This window comes from Xenopus laevis, chromosome 1S (assembly GCF_017654675.1).
Source record: "Xenopus laevis strain J_2021 chromosome 1S, Xenopus_laevis_v10.1, whole genome shotgun sequence".
NCBI classification, from domain to species: domain Eukaryota; kingdom Metazoa; phylum Chordata; class Amphibia; order Anura; family Pipidae; genus Xenopus; species Xenopus laevis.
The window spans coordinates 103,969,423-103,991,954 of record NC_054372.1 but is presented as its reverse complement, the minus strand read 5'-3'; the positions used below and the strand labels follow the sequence as shown (position 1 = coordinate 103,991,954).

The 22,532-nt window shown below is 39.7% G+C and overlaps 2 protein-coding genes across 2 annotated transcripts in view; both read right to left on the bottom strand.

Moving 5' to 3' along the window:
- Window positions 1–3,843: 3,843 nt before the first annotated feature.
- Window positions 3,844–15,364, bottom strand: LOC121399411 (protein kinase C delta type-like). Its single transcript, XM_041580058.1, has 9 exons — window positions 14,792–15,364; window positions 12,622–12,725; window positions 12,108–12,272; window positions 10,566–10,657; window positions 9,687–9,749; window positions 8,942–9,080; window positions 7,668–7,859; window positions 6,612–6,740; window positions 3,844–5,095 (listed from the first exon to the last, which is right to left on the bottom strand). Exons 1-9 carry the CDS (start codon window positions 15,069–15,071, stop codon window positions 4,658–4,660), a joined length of 1,602 nt encoding a protein of 533 aa, XP_041435992.1. The 5' UTR covers window positions 15,072–15,364; the 3' UTR covers window positions 3,844–4,657.
- Window positions 15,365–18,823: 3,459 nt separating this feature from the next.
- gna11.S (guanine nucleotide binding protein (G protein), alpha 11 (Gq class) S homeolog) overlaps window positions 18,824–22,532 on the bottom strand; it is a 62,378-nt gene continuing 58,669 nt past the window's right edge. The window contains exon 8 of the mRNA XM_041573344.1: window positions 18,824–21,348. The gene's annotated coding sequence lies outside the window, so the exon portion shown is untranslated. The remainder of the gene's footprint in view (window positions 21,349–22,532) is intronic.

Genomic DNA, 22,532 nt, shown 5'->3' with positions numbered 1-22,532 from the left:
GAGAAAAATGCTGTAAACATATGTGTCAGTCTGTGTATGGGCACCGTGTTACTTACCATGTCCCTTTTCATACCATTGGCTTCTGCATACATCACACGGTCCATTACAGTGTATAATGGCAATAATTGTGGCATAACTCAGGTATAGGCACAACAGAACCTTTATATATATAATGTATGCACAAAGGGATCTCACCAGTATTTTACCTGATGCACCTTCATAAATATAACATTCATTTTACACTTTTTGCCATAAAAATTAGCCCAGTTTTTCAGCACATTCGTTTTACATCCATGACTTGTTTTGAGAACAAATAATGACCAAGCACTTATATATTTTATAGAGAGTCTTTATTAGTTTTATAAATGAAGAATTTAAATTAAATCAAATAATGAATACAATGATTATTCTGGTAGGGGAATTAAAATTGTCTTTTTCAATAAGGGGAATTAAAATTGTATTTTCAGGCAATATATATTTTTGCTATGAATACTATGGTTTTAGGTTCTTCTGCCATATTACTTTTGAAATATTTTCATCTCATCCTATCCTGCTAAATTGTCTATATTGTAATACAGGTAACGGATCTATTATCCAGAACAAACATTAGAATAAATCCATATTCCCATTAAATACAAAACACTAATTATTACAGAGACAAATATTTTAAAAAATGACTGGATGTTTAAAGAAGAAGGAAAGACTTTTTAACTTGGGGTGCCAAAAGTTAGGCACCCCCAAGTGATTGTATTTATTTACCTGATCCCCTGGGCTGGTGCTCCTATCACCATGGATCGATTGTCTTCGCTTCTTCATTCAACAAATTTCCCAGGGCAGACACATGCACAGTAGACTGAAATAGCCGGCTTTTTGTTCAAATTTGGCTTTTTACTCTACTATGGATGCACAGCCGCGAGAAGAAATAAGAAGCAAAGAGGATTCATGGTGCTCACTGGCAGATCCCTTGGTCGGTGTAAGTTTTCTGCAGATAGGAGCACCGGCCCAGGGTATAAGGAAAGTAAATATAATCACTTAGGGGTGCTTAACTTCTGGTCCTCTCAAGCAAAAAAGACTTTCTTTTTCATCAGGCACGTCCAAGCTAAAAAGACTTTCCTTCTCATTTATATAGAACTGACAAATGATAATCCCAAATTTTGAAGCTCTGCAGAAAATAGATCTTATACCTGTATAGTAGTTAATGTTTAAAACTCTATTATTAGCTCAACTTTTCATTCACCTAATTGCTATTTATTTAAAGCTGATCCAGAAGAAGGCGAAAAACCCCCTCTGAGGCAGTGTGAAATGTGCCTCAGAATGGGAAAAAATTCCTTCCTGACTCCAATATGGCAGTCGGACTAGGCCCTGGATCACTAATGTATTATGTGTAGTGGTAAATATAGTCTAATGTTGAGGCCTTAGCTGAATACTATTTAAAATGCCACAGTGAAAAAAGATAATTGAGGTATGGTGTGTTATGTACTATAGTGTAAGGGATAGATTTTGGGGCAGGAAGAAAGGGTAAGTATAAGTTAAGGTCAATTTAAATGGCCGTTAGTGAAGGTCACAGACAGGAAACAGATGCCAGTGGCGAGGGCCAGAGACAGCAGCTAATAACGCAAAATGTTAGGGCCAGGGGCAAGAGACAGAGATAACAGCAAGTGATCTCTGCAGGCAAAGGCTAATTGAATAGGCCAGTGTTGGAGCTGTGGTGATGACCAGAGACAGTTGCCTGTGAATATGAATGGAAACAGAGGGCCAGTGGTGGGGCCAGAGACAGCAGCCGATGTTAAGGGCTGCAGACAGAGGCCGATGGAATGGGCCACTGTTGGGGCCGGTGACATGGGCTAGAGACAGTAGCCGGTGTTAAGGGCTATGGGTAAAGGCCGATGGAATGGGCCAATGTTGGGGACAGTGTTGGGGCCGTTGTTGGGGACAGTGTTGGGGCCGTTGTTGGGGGCCAGAGACAGCAGCCGATGTTAAGGGCTGCAGACAGAGGCCGATGGAATGGGCCATTGTTGGGGCCGGTGACATGGGCTAGAGACAGTAGCCGGTGTTAAGGGCTATGTGTAAAGGCCGATGGAATGGGCCAATGTTGGGTGCAGTGTTGGGGCCGTTGTTGGGGGCCAGAGACAGCAGCCGATGTTAAGGGCTGCAGACAGAGGCCGATGGAATGGGCCATTGTTGGGGCCGGTGACATGGGCTAGAGACAGAAGTCGGTGGTAAGGGCTATGGGTAAAGGCCGATGGAATGGGCCAATGTTGGGGACAGTGTTGGGGCCGTTGTGGGGGCGAGAGACAGCAGCCGATGTTAAGGGCTGCAGACAGAGGCCGATGGAATGGGCCATTGTTGGGGCCGGTGACATGGGCTAGAGACAGTAGCCGGTGTTAAGGGCTATGGGTAAAGGCCGATGGAATGGGCCAATGTTGGGAACAGTGTTGGGGCCGTTGGTGGGGGCCAGAGACAGCAGCCGATGTTAAGGGCTGCAGACAGAGGCCGATGGAATGGGCCATTGTTGGGGCCGGTGACATGGGCTAGAGACAGAAGCCGGTGGTAAGGGCTATGGGTAAAGGCCGATGATATGGGCCAATGTTGGGGACAGTGTTGGGGCCGTTGCTATGGGTAAAGGCCGATGGAATGGGCCAATGTTGGGAACAGTGTTGGGGCCGTTGGTGGGGGCCAGAGACAGCAGCCGATGTTAAGGGCTGCAGACAGAGGCCGATGGAATGGGCCATTGTTCGGGCCGGTGACATGGGCTAGAGTCAGAAGCCGGTGGTAAGGGCTATGGGTAAAGGCCGATGGAATGGGCCAATGTTGGGAACAGTGTTGGGGCCGTTGGTGGGGGCCAGAGACAGCAGCCGATGTTAAGGGCTGCAGACAGAGGCCGATGGAATGGGCCATTGTTGGGGCCGGTGACATGGGCTAGAGACAGAAGCCGGTGGTAAGGGCTATGGGTAAAGGCCGATGGAATGGGCCAATGTTGGGGCCGTTGTTGGGGGCCAGAGACAGCAGCCGATGTTAAGGGCTGCAGAGAGAGAGGCCAATGGAATGGGCCATTGTTGGGGCCGGTGACATGGGCTAGAGACAGAAGCCGGTGGTAAGGGCTATGGGTAAAGGCCGATGGAATGGGCCAATGTTGGGGAGAGTGTTGGGGCCGTTGTTGGGGGCCAGAGACAGCAGCCGATGTTAAGGGCTGCAGAGAGAGAGGCCGATGGAATGGGCCATTGTTGGGGCCGGTGACATGGGCTAGAGACAGTAGCCGGTGTTAAGGGCTATGGGTAAAGGCCGATGGAATGGGCCAATGTTGGGGACAGTGTTGGGGCCGTTGTTGGGGGCCAGAGACAGCAGCCGATGTTAAGAGCTGCAGACAGAGGCCGATGGAATGGGCCATTGTTGGGGCCGGTGACATGGGCTAGAGACAGAAGCCGGTGGTAAGGGCTATGGGTAAAGGCCGATGGAATGGGCCAATGTTGGGGAGAGTGTTGGGGCCGTTGTTGGGGGCCAGAGACAGCAGCCGATGTTAAGGGCTGCAGAGAGAGAGGCCGATGGAATGGGCCATTGTTGGGGCCGGTGACATGGGCTAGAGACAGTAGCCGGTGTTAAGGGCTATGGGTAAAGGCCGATGGAATGGGCCAATGTTGGGGACAGTGTTGGGGCCGTTGTTGGGGGCCAGAGACAGCAGCCGATGTTAAGGGCTGCAGACAGAGGCCGATGGAATGGGCCATTGTTGGGGCCGGTGACATGGGCTAGAGACAGTAGCCGGTGTTAAGGGCTATGGGTAAAGGCCGATGGAATGGGCCAATGTTGGGGACAGTGTTGGGGCCGTTGTTGGGGGCCAGAGACAGCAGCCGATGTTAAGGGCTGCAGACAGAGGCCGATGGAATGGGCCATTGTTGGGGCCGGTGACATGGGCTAGAGACAGTAGCCGGTGTTAAGGGCTATGGGTAAAGGCCGATGGAAAGGGCCAATGTTGGGGACAGTGTTGGGGCCGTTGTTGGGGGCCAGAGACAGCAGCCGATGTTAAGGGCTGCAGACAGAGGCCGATGGAATGGGCCATTGTTGGGGCCGGTGACATGGGCTAGAGACAGAAGCTAGTGTTAAGGTCTATAGGTAAAGGCAGATGGAATGGACCAGTGTTGGGGGCCAGAGACAGCAGCTGATGTTAAGGCAGAGGCAGATGGAAAGGGCCAGTGTTGGGGCCGGTGACATGGGCTAGAGACAGTAGCCGGTGTTAAGGGCTATGAGTAAAGGCCGATGGAATGGGCCAGTGTTGGGCCCGGTGGCAAGGGCCAGAAGATGCAGTAGACGTAAAGGGCTGCAGGAAGAGGCAGATGGAACGGGCCGGTGTTGGAGCCAGTGGTAAGGGCCAGAAGTGAAGGCTGTGGTATGGGCCAATGCAGAAACATAGAGTTATGGAATAAACAAGAGACTGGTTGGTGTAACAGACTAGAGACAGTAGCCATTGGAAAAGGCTAGAGGTAGAGACAAGTGTTTAAGAAAAAAACGGTCAAGAAATAAGCGCTTGTGAAAAAGATACAAAGGCCGTTGACTGATGACTGATGAGTCAAAGGCATTGCTGGATAAGTGGCCAGAGGTAAGGTCTCATTTAATAGTTTGAAAACGGGGGAAAATCTTAGGGGCAAGAGATAGAGGAAGATGGTTATTGCAGAGGTGATGGAAAAGGCCAAGGGGTGTTGAAGACATTAAGAGGCTGGTTATGATGGTGAGAATCTGGGAAGAAAGGAACCAACGGAGGTCTGATAACAGGACTAAAAACTGGCTGGTGATAATAAGGAGAAGGAACAGGAATCAGTGGTAATGGCCTTTGGTAGTAGCCGAGATTAGGCCGATATGCAGTGTAAGGCTGGTTGGGGAAGCCAAAAGGACCAAACTGAGCTGATAATGGAGCCTGATGGTATGGATAGTTTGAAACCAGTGCTTGGGCTTGAGGAGGACAGATGTTCCTGGATGTCCAGAAATGGCTTGGCTGTTCCAACGGGGATGCTGGTGGGACATATCTCGAAGAGATGTTGTATTTTATTGACTCCAAGAATGTCAGTGGCTCTTGATAGGTCTTGCTGAAATCCACTGATGGCACCTGCAGTATAGCAAAAAAACATTAATCTTTAATTTTCAGTCACAATAAAATAATGTCATAATACTCAACATAGGCTGACACTGCTGAAATGAATATTACAACCATTAGCAGGGTAAGTACCTTAGTATAATGCAATCTTATACTACAACAGGAAATGGTAAGAGATTAAGGGGCACATTTACTATTGGTCGAATATCGAGGGTTAATTAACCTTCGATATTCGACTATCGAAGTTAAATCGTTCGACTTTGAATATCGAAGTCGAAGGATTTACCGCTATTCGTTCGATCGAATGTTCGAAGGAATAATCGTTCGATCAAGCGTTTCGAAGGATTTTAATCCATCGATCGAACGAAATTCCTTCGATCAGAAATTTGCTAGAAAGCCTATGGGGACCTTCCCCATAGGCTAACATTGATGCTCGGTAGATTTAAGATGGCGAAGTAGGATGTCGAAGTTTTTTTTAAAGAGACAGTACTTCGACTATCGAATGGTCGAATAGTCGAACGATTTTTAGTTCAAATCGTTTGATTCGAAGTCGAAGTAGCCAATTCGATGGTCGAAGTATTTTTTATTCTATTCCTTCACTCGAGCTAAGTAAATGTGCCCCATAGTGTTGTGTAATAATTTGTTTTCTAATTAAGGTTAATCTGCAAAAGCTACTTATTTTCACATTTTCAGAAAAAAATTAGAACGTTTTGCTGAGGTTACACATTTTTAGTAAAACTTACATTCAGTGATACTCTCACATCATAACTAAACCCACATCTGTTTTCGGCTAAAATATTTCCCTGCACTGCGCCCTCTGCCCCCAGTGTCGGACTGGCCCACAGGGATACCAGGAAAAGTCCCGGTGGGCCAAGGTGTCAGTGGGCCCTCATGCTGCTAGACATTTGGCATATTTCATGGCTATTCCCAAATTCTATGAGAACAAAGAGGCTAAATAGATGGAATAATAGATTATAGTATGTAAAGAAAAGAGACTAGGAGAATAGAGGTTGAGGGAGGAGAGGAAGAACAATACTACTAAGAGTGGCCCCCTGGTCTAAGATTAATTGGTGGGCCCCTGGTGTCCCAGTCCGACACTGTCTGCCCCTACTGCATCAACCCCATTGCCTAAAACTCTAGTGAGTGGCTGCACAAATGCTGCTGTGCATCTCTGCACTTTTGTTAGCAGGTACAGGGGGAGGGGTTTATACAGTTGCGGAAATTGCACTCGCAATTACAAACAAATGGAGCAGTCTTGTTATTCTTTTACTTGAATTTACAGAATGCTGGGTTGCTAAACTTCATATACATGGCATTGCTTTATTACTGCAAGAAGACTCAGTATAAATGTATAACTGATTAATAACATAAAACACTTCAGTGAAAAGCTTTACCAGTATTGTGGGTAGTGTGGATATTTGATCCTATATTTGGCAAAGTAGTAGAACAGTGGTATTGGTGGATGTGCAAAGTGTTACATCCAAAGTTAAATCAGTGGGTTTTCATTCATATTACAGTGTGTACTTACTTCTTTTGGTTTGGAGGGGGGTGGCACGTTCAGCTTTTCCAGTTGCACCCAATCAATGGAGTGGAAAAATGGGTGCTCCCGAATGTTCCCATTGCAGCCAAGACGCTCATCAGGGTTTTTCATCAGAAGCTAAAGTATAAGAAAAATTATCAGTTTTGCATATATTGCTGAAGTTAAGCTAAACACCTGCCATTCATATCTCAAAGAGTCAGTCCATTTTCCTGCAAACTATACTGATACCATGGGTAACCAATAATGTATAAACAGAAGAAGGGTCCTGACCTTAAAATAAAACACACTCCTGATTAACAAAATATAAATCTGGTCTCACACTGAGAGATCAGTATTTCTGCGGATGCGCAGTTGTAGCAGTTTGCCGGTTTGAGACAACTGTGCATGCGTGAAATTACACGGAAATTGCCGAAATCTCTCAATCAGTTTACAGAGATCACTGAAGATGTATGCGTGCAACTCCGCTGGAAGAATCTGCACCAAGGGGTAAGTATGGGGCATTTCCCCGGGGGGGTATTTAGCCTGGTGGGAGGAGGGAGGGAGTTCTACCTGGGGTGAAGAGTACAGGTTTTTTTCCTGAACAGGTTGAATTCTCCTTTAAAACTAGATCAACACTGTACATTAGAAATTAACATCAACCCATAATATCCAAATAAATAGTTATCAAAAAAATTTAGCAAAATTCACTTGAAACAAGAAGTTGGTGCAGTTCATCATTTATATCTAAAGATTTGGCAACTAACAAAATAATAAATATGGTTAATAAAAGATGATGTTGTTGAATATCACAATTATAGAATTGATAAAATGGTTGATTTGGAGAAAATCAATATATATTATGTATTTAATGTGTACCAATCCACTCTTGTTAAAAACTCCTAAGATTACATCTTGTAAGATGTGATTATTCATTTGTGTAGATCACATGCATCCAGTTAGCGCTATTACTAAATCCGTACGAACTGTTATCATCACCCCACCTCCCAGAAATAGATATATTATAACAGAGCTAGAGACATCCTCTGTATAAGTTCCTGTACTCACCTGCTGCAGGAGATCTTGTAGTTCCTCACTGAACCAATATGGAATGCGGGGCTTGTTATACTTAATGGCTTCGATGAACTCAGATACATCATTGCCAGAGTACAATGGATGATCTCCGGTGGCCATCTCGTATATGAGGATTCCGAGGGACCACCAGTCTATTCCTGCATCATACGCCTGCCCTTCTATCACCTGGGAAAGCAAGAAAACATGCTGAGCATCACAATAACCCTGTGTTTAACTTACGTATTGTTGTGCCTCTTTACATAATTAGTTTTGGACAAATTAAACAGGAATTCATTATTCTTAGTGTACAAGGCCAGTGTTACAGCAGCTTTATAAATAATTAATGCTAACTTTGTCTATAGAGGCCTTAAATATTAATTATATTATATACATCTATACCGATCATAACAGAAGCATTTAAAAAATTTAAGCAGAAAAGGCCAACTAACAGGGGCATCTTTGGAGGCACAAACCTTTACCTGTTAATTGGCTTTGCTGGTGGATTAGAGCACATTCAGAAACTCAAAATATAAGGTGCAGTTTTATTAGCCTAATCCATTGTTCAGTATATATATATATATATATATATATATATATATATATATATATATATATATATATATATATATATATATATAATTAGCAACCTACCCATAAAGGACATAACACAAAAAATAATGTTTTGCCTAATAAAAGAAGCTATAATTCTTATTAGCTTTGCAATATAAATTCATTACAAATTCTCTGTCTTTCTTACATTACATTGTATTTACAAATAACCTTTAAAGCACTAACAATTTTTAAATTGGAAAGTTGCTTATCATTGTGTTTTCTTTTATTAGGTAAAAAAAAACAACTTCTGTTGACATGTCCTTTAAGGGTAGGTTGCTAAATAAATATATATATCTCCAAGCAGCTACGGCAATGGTTAAAGCATATGTGAAAGAGAAAGATAATGAGAGGTAACATTTTGGATCAATGAAGGATTATTTATTCATCCTGCCTCTTTACCCCTGGCTAAGTAAGTTAATAAGCACAATCAAATAATTCCCAGAAGTTGTTCTTCATGCTGCATTATAAACTATGCTTACAAAGAATTTGTTGAAATCTAGACTTAATGACGGTACTGTATCACCTGCAAAGATATTTTTTTCCTTTTTTGTACCTGAATGAAAGTACTTACAGACATTAAAACAGGTTAATTAATGTTACATACATCAGAACTCTAACACCTCTAGTGCTATATGCATTTGATTTAAATCTCTTACTTCTGGGGCCATGTAAGGCAGTGTTCCTCTTCTTCCTCTGGCCTTTCTATATCCATAGATGCCTTCGACCGCCAATCCAAAGTCAGCTATCTTTACATGTCCCTCGCTGGTAACTAGGACATTACCTGGTTTGAGATCCCTGCAAAGTTCAGATTAGGGTTGAAAAAGAATGCAAAGCAGGCCAGTGATATTGCAAAGTTATAAAATACAAACAAATATGCAGTCATTTCAAACTGGGGATATGCAAATGGAAAAAAAATGAATAATGGAAAAATAATACAATAACCGAAAAAGTCATCTCCCTCGCCTGCACAGCTAAATGCGTTTGACTGGCACTAATGCACGTGCTGAGCTGAGGGGTTTCAGTCAATGGGACAGGCTCAAGAGGTCACAGCAGTACTTCCAGTACTTCAGTGTTTGAGGGGAGGTAGTTTGGACAGCAAAGTTAGGATAAAATTATCCCACAGATATAAAAGTACTTGGAGTTAAATTATGAAAAGTGCTGTTTAAGGTGGGCGACTGAAAATAGAGAAGAGGAGAGTGCAGAGAATGTAATCGTCACACATATATTGCTTTTAATTGTAATTACATGTACAAATGTAAAATTATGGAAAATATTGAATTCACCGGAAATATTATTTTTTTAAACTCTTCTCTGTTTTGAGCAGCATTATTTGTGTTTGAACAGTGGGTGAAATGAACAATAAATATAATAGATATATAGTGACATTTTTCTGCAACATACCGATGGATAATCCCATTTGAGTGCAGAAACTGGAGGGCGCACACCATCTCCGCGGCGTAGAATCTTTGCAAAAAAAAAAAAATCTTAATTAAAATCATTATTATTGATAAATATATTTATTTTATTTAGTCTAGTTTATTGTCCTTCCTTAATCAGAACCTTACTTACTAAATAATTAGGTCTAATGTATTATCCTAAATAAGGAAGTTAAATATAAATATATATATATATATATATATATATATATATATATATATATATATATATATATATATACATACACACACACATACATAGCAGGTAAGGGGGAATGTAGGGATCCAATCATGCTTTATGTAGGCTAGAAGGCACCAATGGTCACAATGCTTAGCCTAGCCCTGTACCTACCACCTAATTCTTCAATTAAGTACTTAACACACAGTTACACACCATGTATGACTTCATAAGAAAAGATACAAATACATCCAGTCTGATTCTGCCCTCACAGTTTCAATTGTGAATACAACTGGCAAGATTTTATGAGAATATCATAACATTAGACAGCTTCATTAACTTTATGCCATTTAAATATTCTGATTTATTTTTGGTTATGGCTATGACTACATCACCAAATATAGGCATTAGAGCGGAAAAAATAAAGGAGTCATGGCAAAGGGAAGAGGACAACCCTTTTTCAAATAGAAATATGTTGTTAATTAGCTTCTCAGATACACATGTAACAAGAAATATTTCTCAAGTCCTGTCATAGAAGGATAGTGGGAAAATACAAAATGGTGAACTTTTCTTTGCCTTTCTGTGAAGTATAAACAACTAGGTTCTCTAGGTTACACCCTGCTCTGCCTGTTATGTCCTATTCCTATCACACGCTTGGCTACTTACCTTATGGAGTCCATCTCCAGAGCTCCTGCAATGTCGATCTGATCATCCATGTTCCCTCCGCTGACATACTCCATGACAAAAACAGCATGCCGCTGGTTGGAGAAACAAAAGAAAAGACATCTAAATCCCAGACACATGAAGGATTCCAGGTTTAATTTTTAAGGAGAAAGCTAATTTATTGTATTACATGTTCTTTCTTGTCAAATATCCTGAGGCAAATTATCAGGGTGCACTGATTATTATACACACACTAATATTATGGCTGAAGAAAGTACCAACTTGGAAACCTTTAGTAAAAATATCTTCGATTCATTGTTGGTGCAAGGCTCCCATAATGGAGAAGGACCCATATGTATAGATAACCCACCTTCTTGAGCTCATGGTATGCTAAAAAATAGGGCAACTGCCAGTGTCTGAGGAAACACAGGATAAAAAGAGAAATCATGTATAGTCAGATAAATAGACATAGACAGATATAGAGATTAGTGATGAGCAAATGTTTTCACCAGCGGTGGACTTGTGGGGACTTTGTGCAATTGTTTCACAAAACTGCGGGAAAAATTTGCCACAAAAAAAAAAAATCGCCGCAACAAAAAAACGCCTATTGACTTTAATGGATTTGGACAAAAAAAAACAGTCGCCTTAAGAAAAAACACCCATTGATTTTAATGCATTAGGTGTGGAAAGAATTGTTGCGTGGAAAAATATTTCGACACCTGTTGATCGTTCAATGCGTTCAATGCATTTTGCTAATTTTTTCACAGTTTCACAAATTTATTGGTAAAACGGGACAAATTTGCTCATCACTGATAGTGATAGCAGGGGAGATATATTTAGCTTAAATCGATACAGATATGTAATCATAGAAAAACAGATACTGACACAGAAAGACAAATTAATAAGAAAGATAGATCCGAGAGATATGAACACAGACTTGAAGAAACTCAGATTAGAGACAGAAAGATAAAGTAGAAAAACTGGTTGCAATTTTAATTGGCACATTTATCAGTGGAGTTCACAAAAATTTCTCTCTGGTGAATGTCGCAAGTTTTACTTCGTTAAAGAGGTTGTTCATCTTTAAATGAACTTTAGTATGTCGAGAGTGATGGTCTAAGACTATTTGCAATTGGGTTTCATTTTTTATTATTTGTGGCTTTTGAGTTATTTCCCTTTTTATTCAAAAGCTCTCCAGTTTGCAATTTATGCAATCTGGTTGCTAGGGTATACTTACCCTAGCAACCATGCACTGATTTAGATAAGAGACTGGAATATAAATAGGGGAGGCTCAGAATAGAAACATGAGTAATAAAAAATAGTAATAAACTAGCACTACAGAGCCTTTGTTTTTAGATGGGGTCAGTGACTCCCTTTTGAAAAATTAGAAACAGAAGAACAAGGCAAATAATTCAAAAAAACTATTCAAAAAGAAAAAGAAAAAATGAGATCCAATTGAAATGTTGCTTACAATTAGCCATATTATAACATACTAATAGTTAACTCAAAGGTAAGAAACACCTTTAATGTTGTGACACTATATTGTACCTGAGTTAGGAATGATCCATATGCATGACACAGGTGTGGGCATCCAGCAGCCATCTTCAGCACGTTAGCCTCAGTGACAATTTCATTAAGCTGTACCTTGTCACTCTTCTGTATCACCTTTATGGCTACGTGCTGCCTGTTGTTAGGCAGAGATGCCAACATCACCTGAAAAAAATGCAGAAAAAGAGAAATGATTAGAAGGTTATTTATGGGGCCCAGGCTGGATTTACCATTAATATCAACTTAGGCCACTTTTGTAATGCTGCCCCACAAGACAGTAGTGTGAGACATGGCCTGAATCCCACTTCATCCCACCTGTATAAGATAAACATGAATGAGGGATCTAGCAACTGGCAAGTGTTTTGGGATAGACAGCAATAAACAAACAATTATTTTAAATATATACCACCGGCTGCCTCCCAATATGCCTGGGGCTTCCCTACAATTCCAGGCTCGTTTGAGGCACATCAACCAACTGATAAGGACAACCAGTTCCCAGATGTTCATCACTTACCTTGCCAAATGAACCACTCCCAAGCTCTGCGTGGATCTGGCACATGCTCACTGCCACGGGGAGAGGAACTTCTTGGTGCAGCCTCTTCTGGTTACTTCCCGCTTCTGGGAGAAAAGACAAAAGTAAACAGAATAAAGTTAGGTCCAGGAAAACTTACAGAACAATGGGTATGTTTTGCATATTGCCATTTATTTAATCTGAGATTGCAATTCGATGTCCACATTAGTACAGGTTACAAAATAAAGATTGGTTATGAGGGCTAATTTATAGAAGTATATTATTTATTTGTAAGTATATAGATATATGTGTGCATGTATGTATATAATCTTATAAATGTATATATAATAGATAATGTAGACAATGAGTTCTGTGACCATATAAAAGAATGGGGCTGAAACACAATGCTTAACAAGGTGGCTTTAAATGTGACTCCAAATATCTTTAAAAATGTTAGTACAGGGTGCATTATACAGGTATGGGATTCATTATGTGGAAACCCAGAAAGCTCTGAATTATAGGAAGGCTGGTTCCCATAGACTCAATTTCTATCAAATAATTCTAGTTGTTAAAATGATTTCCTTTTTCTTTGTAAATCACAAAACAAAAGCTGTGGTACATGTTAGCCAGTGGCAAAAATAAATAAAAAAACAAACACAAAAGTATTGTAGAAGTGATACCTGATACAAACGACACACAAGGACTGACATAAGATTTAGAGCAAATCATGTGATACACCAGTGGGGCAAAACTCATGCAACTAAAATCACAGTCTGCAGGACATGCAGGTCTTAATTCTAAAAGGGAACTTTAAAACTGAATGAGAAAGAAAAATCTATGAATTCAAATGTATGAAATTATTTTACACATTAAAACAGGGCCTGAATTTAGGGTTGGGTTTAACTATGTGACCTGACTGACTCCAGACCCCTGGACTATTTACTGCCCATCCTAATTTATCTCAAAAAGTTATCTCTATCTATCTGGAACATTCTCATGTATTGTCTGTGAATACTCTTCAATGATCTAATAGAATATATGCTATGCCTTTCCAGCTTTCCTTTGTATTTTGCCTGAGGATGGGTCCTTGGTGCTCCGAAAACATTCAATGTATTTTTATTGTTAGCCAATATAGGCATCACTTCTTCAATACTTTTGTTTGCCTGTTTTTTTTTATTTGTTACTTTTTCTCTGTAATGGCACAAAACTACCTTGTACTTCATTCCAACAAAGATATAATCCTCATTGGAGGCAAAACAATTTTAATAGGTTTATTTATTGTTTAAATGATTTTTAAGGATGTAGAGGTAAGGTATGGTGATTCAAATTATGGAAAGATCCCTGATCAGGAAAAGCTTAGGTCCCGAGCATTCTGGTTAACACATCCCATACCTGTATATACTAATCTACAGTTCTTTATCAGTTCTCCATCCCCTTCTCCTACTGTTTTCACTGCTTAGGCAAACCTTTTTTTGTTTCATTTACCCCTAGCAACAGCTGACTGCTCCCACAGCCATGATGAACCACTGGGGGGGTGAGAAACAACATAAGACGGGTGCCATAGTGAAAAAAAGAGAGCAGTGGTGGTAAAAAAAAGCAACAACAGGGAGGGCACTGAAAGTATGCTCATACCAACAACTTCATGTATAAAATATAGCTAAAGCCTACAACTAAACTATATAAACAGTATTTATCGCATATTTATTACATGATTACCAGGTCTACCAATGTTTTTGACCCAGACTGAAACCAGAAAATTGGTGGAACTGTGAAATATATAATAAATGATTTTATGATTGGTTTTTTGACTAAACAAAAAGCCACACAGCAACCAAAACCAGTTGAGAATGGTCAGTATCCCTGTGAGTGATTTTGAATACACGCAGTGGCTAGTGGTTCTGATAGATCTGGAAAAACAGGCAGATATAGATATAGAAACAGACAGACATATTGACCAGACCAACTGACAGGCTCAAAGATAGAAAGACATCTAGTTAGACTGACAAACAGATTAGGCCAATTTATACATTTTAAAATTTCCTTTGCATAACTTTAATCCCCCCACCCCAAGTTTTCATTAAGATCCACATTACAAACTGTGCTGTTTAACCATAGATACAGGATAAAAGCATCTCAACAATAACTTCATTTTAAATTTCTTGTTTCTACTCACCCTCTGCTTTGATGGAGTCTTCACCACTTCGGTGTCTTTTTCTCCTAACTTCCTTCTTTTCCTCCACCTTGCTGTTGCCACTGCACAGATGTTTCCTCTTTTTATTCCTTTTCTTCCTTTTCTTTCCATTTGCCCTCCCAGGGTTGTTGTCCATCATTCGCTTCATCCTGATGGAATCCTTCTTTTCCATTTCTGCATTTGTAGCAGCAAAAAGTTCTTTTTCCTCACTCCTTATTGGAGGAGTACTCTTCTCCATCGCTGGAGGCAGTTCTTCAACCATAATTAGGGGAATTCGCTTTCCACAAGAAAAAAAACGCAAGCAAATGCTTCGCAAACGCAATGAGATGTACACTGGTCTGAGTCAAACCAATGTACTGAGACCAACGGTCACTAACTGTAAAAGACTGAGCTGTGACCAACTGACACAGTGGCATGGGCAGATATATATCAGGCCAATTCTGGAGCCAGTAAAAAATATTACCAGTATCAACAAGAACTACAATTATTAAAAGGGAAACCTGTGTTTATTGAAACACCAATTTGATTGATAAAATATGATAGTTTACCTTGTAATGTAATTTTAGTATGTATTTTAGCATTAAGTCATAAGCCCTTGTCTTGCAGACACAACCCCTTTCCAAATCGTGTTGCAATGAGCAAAACCAACTCTGAGAACAAATACAGTTTCCGCGTATGGTTATCCCTAAGGAAAGGGAAGGTAGAATACTGGTCACCCATTAGTATTTTGAAGGGACACTAAAGCCTTGAATAAACTGTGGGTTATAAATTATAGGAAGGCATGCTGGTCGTATGTGAAAACAATTAATGAGCTGGTGTATTGGTTCTATTCTGCAGAATACGAACTGAACTTCAATAATTATAATTAAAGTAATAATAATGTTATCCATATATTCCAGATGTCCTGCCCATTAATTGACGGACAATTGTATGTCCTGCAAATGAAATTTTATACAATTATATTGGCGTGTGTATGGCCAACTTATCCTTCTGCTTACTTGTAGCAGCTCTCTGTCCTGCCTTCTCAGTTTGCCTGACTATAGGCACAATCATCATCATTTATTTATATAGCGCTGGATACGCGTGCTTTCAAGATATGCACAATGTATCAGAAGTTAAAATGACTCCAGTCAAGACTCCAGACTCTCCTCAAATTCCCCTACAGTCTCCACCAGGGAGTCTGCTATTATTTCTCAACTTTAATAAAGTCTTATGTTCTGCCCAATTTAATTTCTCCCAGGATTCAAACCAATCTTTAAACCATTTATCAGAGATGAAGACAGTTCCCAGTGTATTCAACATCATCCATTACTGGTGGGTAAATGAACTGGAAAATGGGCATGTGTGTGTGCACCATAAAGCAGGACTTCCTGATCATATGGATAAATCTAGGAGACCGCACATTACTGTAAATTGATTTTGCTGATAAAAAGAGGTAATCTTTGAAAAGTTCTTAAACCTTTATGAAATATTGTTGTTTTAATTGACATATGCCGTTTGCCATTAATGTCTATATACCCCTCCCCCCCTCCCCGGAAGTACCAGGCAACCTCCAAAATAGATGGAATCCATATGTGCCTCTGATATTATGAGATGCTTCTGGTATAGGGGATTAGACACAGTCAGTAAAGTACAGACCTTGGGATCTGGGGATCTGCTAGGCTTTCCTCTCCATTAGCAAACCTGTGCCATAACCCTTAGCAATCACTCATTATTACTGAACATACAGGTATGGGATCTGTTATGGGGAATCCAAATAATACAGGTATGGGCTCTGTTATCCAGAAACAAATAATACAGGTATGGGATCTGTTATAAGGAATAATAATGAATCCTTATTGGAAGCAGAGCTAGCCTGAATAACAGGTCCATACCTGTACTGTACCTTTTTGCCTTACTCTTGTGTGTGTATCACTCTAAATCTTCATCATAATTTGTAATTGTTGTAATATTTTCACAGCGCTCATTTTCCCCTTCAACATATATGAATGTCATTGTTTATATATCTATTTATGTAATGCACTACTGTATGGTATAGCAGTGACTGGCAATGCAGCCTTGATTTATTAAAATAGCTTTATTTTCACACTGTGGGGTTCTGTGTGGGTTCTGACACCTATAAAAACAAACCGGCTGAATTGGCTCCTGCTGAATCTGGCTCCAATTCAATGTGTAATTGTACGGCAGCACCATATGAATAAAGTATGTGTTGTCCTTGTGCTAGTGGTGTCACAGTGACACCCGGTGGATGTTTGACATAAAGCAGTTGTTGGTACAGTTAATGCATTTCTGTACATTGCCAGGAAAACTATCAGATCAAAATAAAAAAAATATAGTATTATGCCAAAATAAAACAATGAAAACACCAAGAAAGAAAACAATCCCACCCGCTCAAATAAACAAAAAACATGGAAAAGTTATTCATTGACATGAAAGCATCGTTCAGTGGGAAGCACTTGTGACTTGCTAGGGTCCTGAATTTGATCTCAGCTTGGCCACTGCCTGCATGCCATTTATATATTCTCCCCATGTCTGTGTGTATTTCCTAAACACTCCAACAGGCTAACTGGATCCTGGTAAACTAACCGTATTATGTAAGCAATCTCTGCAATGAGCTGCAGAATAGTGCCAGTGCTATATAAAGTACAGGTATGGGATCCCTTATCCCGAAACCCATTAGTAAGCTCCAAATTACAGAAATGCAGTCTTCCAAATTTTTAAAAACAACTTTCTTTTTCTCTGCAACAATAAAACTGTACCACGTATTTTATCCAAACTAATATATAAAAAATCCTTATTAGAAGCAAAACCAGCCTATTGGGTTTATTTAATGTTTAGATGATTCTCTATTAGACTTAAGGGATAAAGATACAAATTGAAATATCTGTTATCTGGAAAGCCCCAGGTCTTGAGCATTCTGGTTAACAGATCCCATACCTGGATTTAAACTTTTGTTAAAAAGCTATAAAATGCATTTGCCAAGTAAACTCTTCTTTTAGGTCTGGCCTTGTGCTTGCCTTCACCCCGTCAGATTTCTCTTCATCTTGAACAAGCCTCCCCCTTTTCATTATACTCTTGATAATTGCCGACTAATTATTATCTATCCTTCCCTTCTATTCTGCTGTTCCCAAAGATACGAACAATTTCACTTTATTCTGACCAACATCCAGACGTTCCATGCAAATATGTTCACTGACAGCAATGCTTTAGTAGAGTGAGCAAATGATGTTATAGCAGTTATTAGAAACGTAATCACATAAAATATTGAAAAAATAATAGGTAGACCTAAATGGCATAAATCACACTAAAATTATTTTCATAATAGCTACTGTATGTCCTATTACATGGTTCTTTCAAGGGTAGTGAGTGAGTGAGTAGTGATGAGCAAAATTTGTTGGTCACCCATAGACCAATGCATTAGGTGAATTTGTCTACGTTTCATGAATTTTCTGCGAAGAGGGCAAGAGTCACCCATCACTAATTTTAAGTAATAATAATCAATATACTCCTCTCATCAAGAGGCCTATTTATTAACATTGGAGACAAACATCACTGGTGATCTTGCCCATATCAAAATATCAGCAATTCGATTTGAACAGTCACCTACAAGTTAGAAAACCAAAAGCAAATATCCGATTGGTTGCTATGGACAACATCCACGGTGATGCATGTTTCCAGTGTTAATAAATCCACACCCAGTGTATTATACAGAGTGGGAAGTGGCTGGTGGGAATTCTGGGCCTTGACCAACACTTTTTCACTCAAAAAGTAGTAGGTATTGAAGGCCCCATAAGCCACTGTCCCTAAGAGAAAAATGATTAGCATTTCTGTGAAAATGTGCAGATCATCTGGAGATCACACCATGTCACTTTCAGATAACCAATGTCCATCTGTATTTAAGTAGCTGGACAGACACGGGATGTGCGTCCACGAGTACACACCGAAGAAAGCTCAGATAACACAATTCAAAATAACTGAAAACAAGAAAAAAAATTAAATAGAAAGGAGACAGTGTTATAGGAACAAAATTTATTCCAAATTTCAAATAGTTTAATTAGAGGAGCACAATATGAAAATCAAATTCCAGTGTGCATTTAGGTAATAGGAGCAGGGGTCAGCACAAAGAGACAAGGTGGAAAAGCAATTAGTTAAAAAAAAAATTCAAAACAACTCAGCGCCCAGATACCAAGAAGAGAACAGTGTATAAAGAATAGTGAGTGGAAAATGCACTGTTTTATACCCTCGTAGTACAAGGGGCCTTAATAATCTCACAAAGTAAACCCAAAAGGGGAACAGGTCATTAAACCCCCACCCATACCAATATGGCTAAAGAACTGGAGGCAAGCCAGAATGGGGCATTGTGTGTATTTGTAGGTAAACAGAAGAGGTAATAATAATGCATCCTTGGTCCCCTCACTGTACAGAATATTCCATAAATATCCATTAGACTGAGCTACAGCAGCTTCAGCTATATCAGAGGCCATCAATAATAAAGGAGGGGGTGCAGTGCAGCAGAAATATTGTAATATAATTACACCACCACCATGAACTCGCACTGCAAACAAACAAAGCAAACCTTCCAAACACTTACCACTTCCATAACCAATACTAAGTTCTAGAACATAGATAAGCAACACCATCATAAAGATATGTTTCATCATAAAGCAACATTCGAATGTTATGGCGTGTAGTAAGGCAGCCTGTGTTCCCACACTGGAGGAAAAACGCTTCTGAGGTAACTTTCCTTGTAGCCTCTCCCCTCCTTTCTGAATTTGCTTAGAATGAACTTGGGAGAAAGGAAGGAATATGGCAGCATGGAAATGTCAATATATATGTATTACACACACATATATAGTAGTGTACAACAGACTGAGGATACGTTATGGATGGGAAACCAATAATAAAGGGGTTGAACAAAAACTAGTGTAGGATATTGCACATTAAAAAAGCAAAAAAGCAGCGCCATTGGGCTCAATACATCGACTCAAGAGTGTTGCTGTTCCATCTGTCCCATCCCTACCTAATCTGCTTTGAGAAACACATTGAAAAAGAGTTGTGTGCGCTCCTCTATAGCTATAGTACAGGGAGAGGTGGCAAAAAGTGGATTTATTTCATTTTTACACAGTGCAACATGAAATGGCAAGGCGGGAGGGAAAAGGGTTTGTCACACATGAATCACATAAAAGCATTAAAACAAAAAATATTTATATTAATAATTACACCATATTAACAGGATTTAGGGTAAGAAAAATACAAATATAAAAAAGCAACTGGTGATAAGACTGGAGTGATTTCCCTTCTAAGCTTAGCTGGATGAAAGGGCAGATGAACTTGCAATAACAATCTAAGCGGCTGCATAAATAAAAATTATTTCTCTGGCCGTAGACATACCCAGAGTATCTTTTTTTGCTTTCTTCTAGGTCAGTTTCTTAAACTTGGATTCTATGAACTCCCTCCAACATATGAATATTGTTTAAAGCATGCTGGGAGTTGTGATCCAGCAACATCTGGGGAGCTAAGGTTAAAAACCACTGATCAAATCCCTAAAATAAAGATGCCTGGAAGGCTGAAATGGTGCTGGAAGGGGTTCTGTAGAAACATTGAAAAGTGCAAAGTATATTACCCTGACAAAGGCAGGTGCTGAGATACAGGAGACTGCTCTTCTCAACTCAGAAAAACACCTATGAGAAATAGTAAGTGCAAAGTGACTAATATCAATGAATAGACTGCAACTAATACAATGGCACATGGCCATGATGAGAATATGTATTATTGGGAACCTCTTTATACTGACAGATGTTTGAGTTTAAGTACATGTACATAGCATTGGCACCAGCAAACACAAACTGAGAAGTAAACAACTATCAGGCAAACAGCACACTAGCCAGTTTCATTGTAGTCACCATAATGTCCTCCATTAACCAGGAGTCAGTTTTTTTCCCCACGGAAATCAATGGTTCCGTGAATAAAAAGCCAATGGAAAGTGACCGGCTACTAGTGAGCACTGGGGGGTGGGGGGGAGTCTGTTTTTAAACATCTCGTGTGCCATTGCCCAGTCACACTACTAGAAACACATTCACTGGAAAGCTGAAGACCGACATTTTTTTTATGGCTTGCTGGGATTTGTATAGTGCTGGAGAACATCTTAAAAACAAGCTGTGAACATTAAAAAGTGCTCCTTTTAAGGGAATCCCAAAAACAGAGGCACATTTGTTTACAAAAAAAAGTGTCACTGCAGGAGCAAAGGAATGAGTAAGGGTCGCTTTTTCTAAATTAAAGGGTTTTTCTAAATTAAAGGGTTTTTTTCTAAATTAAATGAGAGATCTGCCATTTAAAGATATTTCATTAGAAAAAGATCAAAGCTACATAACATGAAGAATACACACAGACCTTAGTAAAGAACAAGGCTCACTAGATAATAATCCAGTATCCTTCACACATCTAGCAATGCCAATATCCACCATTCATCTTCTATAATCAGCAATTAACATTAAAAGCATCAATTCACCCAAAATTGACACCAATAGCTCCAATGCAACCTATGGGAAAAAAACACACCTCTAACCAAATATTCTATAGATTCCACATTTGCATTTGTGTCAGTGTTTAGCTTTTGGATGGAGAAGTTTTACTTTTTTTTTTTGCGCTCAATAAATGTTGCATATGCAAGTTGTTTTACAGCATCATTTGAATTCATACGTTTTGGAGGAAAATAACGCGATTTGTTAAAAAAATTCATAATTTGAACGTTTTACATTACCTCCTTAGTGTGGGTAGCACCGTATCTCCCTCAACTTGCTAGAACTAAATTCTCTCCTGAATATTTAATTAGGAGGGGATTTTTTTGTTGCTCAGGAACAAGTCCACTGAGGCGGCGGTTTGGAAGCTGCCATTGGTGTACTGTAAAGAGGTTTAGAAATGTTTAGTAGGCAGATTGCTTACTGGAAATTTTACCAGGGGGTGGTGGAGTTCAGAGAATGGAAAAGAGTGGTAGTGTATTCATCTTTGTATTGTTACTGGTTTCATTGTATCTAGTCAAGCCTACATTTTAGGGCTCAGATAGTGAAGTAGAAACTGGTTTGAACTGATCAGCTTGGGGACGGGGGGAGTTGAGTGTCGTTACACTGCTCTCATTAGTCCTATGCAATGGATAAATAGTTGATTAGGACCTGTAAGCACCTTACTTATATTATTTGACTATAACCCAAGTTTGATATTTGAGAAAATGAAAGCTAATATTTTATTCAGTGCGGAATCTTTTTCTGTTACAAATAACATACAAAAATATGTTTTACAAAGCCTTGCCATATTCCCACCCCATATTCGATATAAACAGATGTCTTTGCTTTGAATAGTTATTACCAATGGATTCTTCCAAACTATGAGAGTTTCTGTTCCCTCTGGTATCTAGATCCTATCAGACAAATTTGAGTCCGTTGTAGTGTATATGCAGCTGCCTGAATTTATAGGCCACAGTATCACCCCAATGCCTAAGTATATACTGTATTTATTGGAGCTTGTAGCAAATCAACTGCCTAAATAACTTCATAGGCAATTAGGCTTCTATGTTCAGGCCTCTACAGCATCAAAAAATACAATATCATACCTCCCAACTGTCCTGTTTTCTCCGGGACAATCCCGGATTTTTTTACAGATCAACATGTAAACCTGTGTTTCTTACTGAAATGTCCCGACTTTCTCTTTAACCTTCTGCACTGGCTCT

Bases quoted from the DNA above. Each gene is read 5' to 3' on its own strand.
- LOC121399411 (XM_041580058.1), bottom strand. From the start codon at position 15,071: ATGGTTGAAGAACTGCCTCCAGCGATGGAGAAGAGTACTCCTCCAATA. The intron at 9,750-10,565 runs GTAAGTAGCCAA...TTTTTTGCAAAG, and splicing joins CTGGAGATGGACTCCATAAG to ATTCTACGCCGCGGAGATGG. The intron at 9,081-9,686 runs GTATGTTGCAGA...TGAACTTTGCAG, and splicing joins TCAAATGGGATTATCCATCG to GGATCTCAAACCAGGTAATG.